Genomic DNA, 6,000 nt, shown 5'->3' with positions numbered 1-6,000 from the left:
TCAGCATCTATGGGGGTGGCGGTGGCAGGGGGTGGTCGCCAGCTATCTTTTATTTGAGGTGCATTCCCAAGATTTTAGTTAAGTGTAACATAAAACTGTGAAAGTTTAGCAGGGGAAAAGCTTTCCTCCCACTGACCTGGCCGGCCAATCAGAAGGGAGCCCCGCACCTCCCTCACTTCTGACAACTATTTAGCAACTGAGCTCAGCTAAAGTTTCCAAAAAGTTAGAATAACTTCCTCTCTCCAAGACCTCAATTTTTTGCACAACCCCGCTCCTTGAAATAAGAGCCCTTCAAGCAACCTGGAAAACGTTTGGTCAGCAAAAAAAAAAAAAAAAAAAAAAAAAAAGCCCTCCTGTTTTTCCAAAGGATCTGTCTCAGGAATTTAAAGCACATTTAAGACACACACACACTCACATAACATAAGGAGGGGGGGAAAGTCTCTTCCCCTCCCCTTCTTGCAGAAAGCATGGAAGAAAGCTCCAGTTCTCCTGTTTCCCCTGTGGATAGCTTGGGGACCAGTGAAGAGGAGCTGGAAAGGCAGCCAAAGAGATTTGGCAGGAAGAGAAGATACAGTAAGAAGTCCAGCGAAGATGGCAGCCCCAACCCAGGGAAGAGGGGGAAAAAGTCCAGTCCCAGCTCCCAATCTTATGAAGAACTGCAGAGCCAGAGGATCCTGGCCAATGTCAGAGAGAGGCAGAGGACTCAGTCGCTCAATGAAGCTTTTGCCGCCTTGAGGAAAATCATCCCCACTTTGCCCTCTGACAAACTCAGTAAAATCCAGACCCTCAAGCTGGCAGCACGGTATATAGACTTCCTCTACCAGGTACTACAGAGCGACGAGATGGACAGTAAGATGACGAGCTGCAGTTACGTGGCTCACGAGAGGCTGAGTTATGCCTTCTCCGTATGGAGGATGGAGGGAGCGTGGTCCATGTCGGCCTCCCACTAGCCACCGCCTGGGCCAGGCGAGCCCAGCTGCCGAAGGGGTAGGTACTGATTTCTCTTCTCCTGGATGATGCTCTGCGTACATCTGGCTGCAGGATGGGGTGCCCGCGGCTCCCTCCACCCACCCGGCTTTGCCACGGGGCTCGGTCCTGCCCAGGGAGAGGTGGCACGGCTTGGTGGGACACAGGGATGCTGCTGGGTGAGGGGTTTGGGGCTACAGACTCGGAGGTGAGATGGGCAGCATAGATGTGTCTGGCCCCCTCCCGCTCCCCCACGCCTGCAAAAATTCAAAAAAAAGAAACTTCCAGGCAGGCAAGAATGAGATATGCCCCATTTTAAAAAAAAAAAAAAATCAACATGTTTCTGCTCTGCGGGGATGGGGGAGCTGAGAGGGGACCAGCATTGAGAGCTGGCTGATGAGGGATGGGGGGAAAGTATTGCTGCATGAGATTTGCCAGAAAGCGCTGCTTCAGGGAAGGGTTTTAAGAGAGGAAAAGGCGATCAGTACAACAGGCTGACAGGGGGATCCAAAACAGCTGCTGCCCCGCTCCACGGGTGGCTGTGCCCAAAAAACCCGGTGCCGAGCCATCGGCTCCCGGGGCGGCCGCATCCGTTCCCGGCTGGGGAGACACCAGGGGTTCCACAGGACCCGAGTGGGATTCAGCGACGAGTTCGCCCCAGGTTGCATTTCTCTTAAAAGAAACGAGCAGCAGATGTCGGCTGCAACCCTGGGCTGTGCCCCTTCCCCCTCACACAATAAAAAGCAAACAAAGATAGAAGAAACTTTGCCAAATTTTTGTATGTGTTCAGTTTCCCTTCCCCAAAGTGCCGGTAAAGCAAAGGCTGCTGTTAGATGTAGTTTCTTATTTACTTTCATCACCAAACCCTTCCTCATCATTTTCCATTAGCAGAAAACTACTTCCTCTTAAGTTGCCTTTGTAATATTAATGGAGGGAGGAATAAACAGTAAGAAAGCACAAAAAAAAAAGGGGGGCCCTTAATAACACCCTCATCTCAAGCTAATTAAGCAGAGCAGCTCTGTGTTGTGTCAGCCAGAGTTTGCATACGGCCGGTCGCTCTCTGAGGCTCAGTACATAAAGCAGAGCCCGCGAACCCATTTTGCCAAGCAAACACTCAAAAGGGAAATTTGCTCCCCCCTTGTAACATTGCGCGTGATGTAAAATGAAATAATTTCATCATGCGGAGAATCAGCTCCTTAAAGACAAAAAGAAAGTTTATCCCAGCCCATTGGCCAGGCTTTTTTAAAGAGGCAAATCCATCTTTGTTTTAGCAGCAATAAATGGCCTGTTTATAAAAACCCTTGATGCAACTGCAGTACCTTGTTTGAAAAAGCCAAGTGTTCAACCAGGACTTACTAGCGGTGTAAAATGCAGACTTAAAACCATTTTAGAAACCACTTCAAGCAAATGTTTCATTTCCATCCTGAAATGGTTTGCGTTTTGGTGCTGCAATTAAGGTTTCCACACACTCTTCCAAGGAGCCCCCAAAATATTATGCTGTTAAAAAAATTGGTTACTCTATCCATTGCACAAACTGTCTGTTGTTTAGGTTTGTTTAAATAGGTAACACTGCTGTTGTGGGTTTTATTGCTATTGCTGGTGTTACTATTTTTTGCCTGATGTGCCCTAATTCCAACTGCAAAAAGCTGAAGTCGAGTTGCTTTTTAAAACGATAAACCCCCCGTTTATAAGAGCGCCTTTTCCCATGCTAATCTGGCTAAAAAAGCTGCAGCAAATAGATTTAAAAAAAACCCCACAAAACAAACCAAAACCCCCACACACAAAAACCCAGGCTTCTTGTCAAAAACAGATGTAAAATGTCCCGAACACATATTTCTTCAGCAGTTTAGATTGGCTGAATAGTAAAGTGCTGGGATGGAACAATGCATTTATTCTGTTGTTTCCCAAATGATGTGCTGCCACTAGTCAATGATGTTTTTAAAACTGTTATCTAATATACAACCATTCCTCTCTATCACGCAGTACTTTAGCAGCAAAACCCGCTTTTTTTAACCATATTTAAAAGTCACTGTCAGTTGAATTATTATTAGCATTGCTCTGATGAGGCAGATTGTACATGTAGATGTTCAGATTGTCCCTACCCAAAAGAAATTGTGAGCGACATTTCGGACTGCATGAAAAACCATGACGTAGAGCCAAACCCCAACGTGTTTTCAGTTTGCTGCGGAGTGAATCGGTACTTGGCGTCTTTGCCGTAACCTGACTTCCAGCCCGGTGGTTAGAGGTGGCTCTTTGCTCCATCTTTGCATGCCTTATAGAGGAAGGTCACCTTTCCCTGAGGGCCCGGACTTTCCCCCCTTGCCTCTCCTTTCTGTGCCTGTGTGTGCATGTACACGCGTGCGGTTGAACTGTTGAAAACGTTGTTGACAAATGGCCTGGTGTGGTGCGGTGTCAAATTCTATCGTTTATGGCGACAAAAATTATGTCTGCCAGCAAAAAAAAAAAAACGCGACAAGATCCTTGAGAAACCTTCTAAAATGGGCAAACTTAGCTGGATGGCATGACATGGACTTCTGCACGGGTCTGTCCCCACCAGAGGAGTTTTTATGCATAACAGGAGCAGCCTGTGCAGTCTTGATGGCAAAAACCCCCCCAAACCTTAAGAAATAGCTATCTGAATTTGGGACCAGCTCCTGTCTTTCCTAGGGAGTAGCGAGCACTGCAAATGTTGTGTGAGCACAAAGGGGTGAGTGCCGTTCAGGCTGGATCGCTGTGGCCGTCCTCCCTTTTCCCTGGGTTTTGGGGAGAGATAGGCAAGGAAAGGTTTTCTCCTTGGAGGAACGGTCATTCCCTTTCGGCTGCATAAAAATCAGAGGAGCTTTTTGATTAGAAAATCAGAGCCTTGGGAACTGGTAAAATGCCACCTGGCCTTTGTGAACACCAGCAGGTCACTGCTGCTCGCTCCTCTGGCCATGAGAGGTTTTCCTGTTCTGTTCCACGTAATTACAGACAACTTACTCTGGTAGTTTCAAGAGAAACAGGCACAGCTCTGCGCTTCAGTTAGTGCAATAGGATGTTTCAACAGACATGAGAAGCAAAGCCCTCCTCCCCCAAATCTCCCCATCCTCATCCCCAGCACCTGTGCCCCTTCCCTTGGAGCCACCTTTCTCTTTTTCCTTCAGAATGTTGAAGATGCTCTACACTGCAAAAAAAAATCCAGGAGAAAAGAAAATGTTTCCTGTTATTCCATTTAGTAGGAAAAATCCTGTCCAACCAGGATGTCAGGAGCATCAGCAAAGTGTAAAGGACAATGTAGCCCTAACCCCCGTGCCAGTAAGACCAGTCTCCCAGCAACCCCCTTCTTCCCACTCGCCGCAGCAGGGCTTGGGATGAGCCCTTTGCCTCCCGTGGGCTGGCACTAGCACTAATGCCGCCTTTCCCATCTTTTTTGTGCTGGGCAAGCCGCATGCAATGTGTGCGTGTGATACGCAGCCCTCTTACTATTGCCCCTTCAGACTTCCAGGGCTGTTTCCATTATAGAATGCTAGCATCCTATTTCATTTTGTCCTTAAAGAAGCAAACAGATGTTATCTCTGCTGGCCCTGGGAACAACCTAATTCTATAGTACATGAGAGCAGTACAGTCAACTGGGGGTGTTGTGACACTAGAACTAAGCCCTTTTTGTTCCCAAAGCCCTATTTTTCTATACGCATCCTTAGAAAAATGTAAATACGTTTCCTTGACAGGAAGGATTGTAAAGTTTGGTATTTACATTAATAGGCTTGTAGCGGGAGGGGGTTCATCTTAGTACATTTAAAAGCCCAGCAAAATGCATTTTGGATCTTGTGTTTATGTTCCTGTCTTTTCTTGGGAAAGAATAAATCTGTTACACAGCAGACACCAAGTACATTGCAGTCAGCCAGAAAACGCTCAGGCTCAGAGACCTTTTAAAAAGAGAGGGTGCAAGGAAAACGCTCCGGAGAAGGAGACATGCAAAAGACAAATCTGCCATGGGCTAGATGCATATAAACTAATTACTGATCATAAAGAGTTAGAGACATGCATGGTGGAGGGAAAATGTTGGATCAAAACTGAAGGACTGCTTAGAAGAGCAGCAAAAGCATGTTATTACTTAATCCGCTGCAGCCAGGGCTGCGGTAAAAGTCCTGTCGGGAGGGATGTGCATTGAAGGGTCATTAAGGGAACAGTCAAGGCATACATTTCAGCTAAGCAGACCTAATTTGCCTCCAAATTAGTCATCCTCACACCAGTCATCTGTACAGAGTAGCTGTAATTTTAAAAGCATATGAAGCATTCTCATTAAAACAAAGGGGAAGATTGCAATGCTTCTCCTTTGCAACCTCCCTTCATGTTCCTTCCTTCAGCGCTTTTCGGGGCATATTTCATAGAGTTATAGGTAGCGGTGATAAATTAGCCTTGGAGATCACAGCAGCCTCTTACAGAGCCAGGACAGATCCTGTAACCACCGCTGAAATCTCTTTTGGGGACATTTCTTGTCACTCTTTCCCCCTAGCAATAGAATTATTTTTATAGCTGTAGCTCTGAGAATCATTTCCATGTGGTTCAGCATGACTTTGAAATCTCCAAGCCTGAAATCTCCAGAATTTATGTCTTGCTGTAGAGCCATAGGAATAGTTTGATGAGGCCATGAACATGTAAGAGAATGCTACCACAACCCCAAGCAAAGCGAGTTCGACATGTAATCAGGGAATTACAGATGCTGGTCGGGGAAAGCACACGTTTTGGGTAGCTTCCTCCCCCATCCCCAGGCTTTGCAGAAGATTAGGAAGGGGGAAAAAAAAAGCCGATTAGAATCAAGTGCTGTGCCATGAAAAATGCACTGGGCCAGATCCTCAGCTGGCTCCGAGCGACCTTGCTGCTCCTTGCTAGCTGACGATCCCATCAGACATCTCAGTGGGTTGCTCTAGGCGACTTGGAAAGTGCTACACACCTTCGATTATGATTTACTTCTTAGGCAAATTTGGAAGTGAGGAAAAACAAGAAGTCCTCCAGCTGGATACTAGCAGCCTCATGCTAATTAATGATTAGTTC

At 46.6% G+C, this 6,000-nt stretch overlaps 1 protein-coding gene across 1 annotated transcript in view; it reads left to right on the top strand.

The window, feature by feature from the left end:
- The first annotated feature begins 223 nt into the window (after positions 1–223).
- Positions 224–6,000, top strand: part of TWIST2 (twist family bHLH transcription factor 2) — a 37,674-nt gene continuing 31,897 nt past the window's right edge. The window contains exon 1 of the mRNA XM_052793385.1: positions 224–987. Within this exon, the coding sequence (XP_052649345.1) occupies positions 468–950 (483 nt within the window). The 5' untranslated portion in view covers positions 224–467 and the 3' untranslated portion in view covers positions 951–987. The remainder of the gene's footprint in view (positions 988–6,000) is intronic.

The sequence above is a fragment of the Harpia harpyja genome, chromosome 7, assembly GCF_026419915.1.
Source record: "Harpia harpyja isolate bHarHar1 chromosome 7, bHarHar1 primary haplotype, whole genome shotgun sequence".
In the NCBI taxonomy this organism is placed as follows: Eukaryota; Metazoa; Chordata; class Aves; order Accipitriformes; family Accipitridae; genus Harpia; species Harpia harpyja.
The sequence above is the reverse complement of the archived record's forward strand: the minus strand, read 5'-3'. Positions and strand labels throughout refer to the sequence as shown.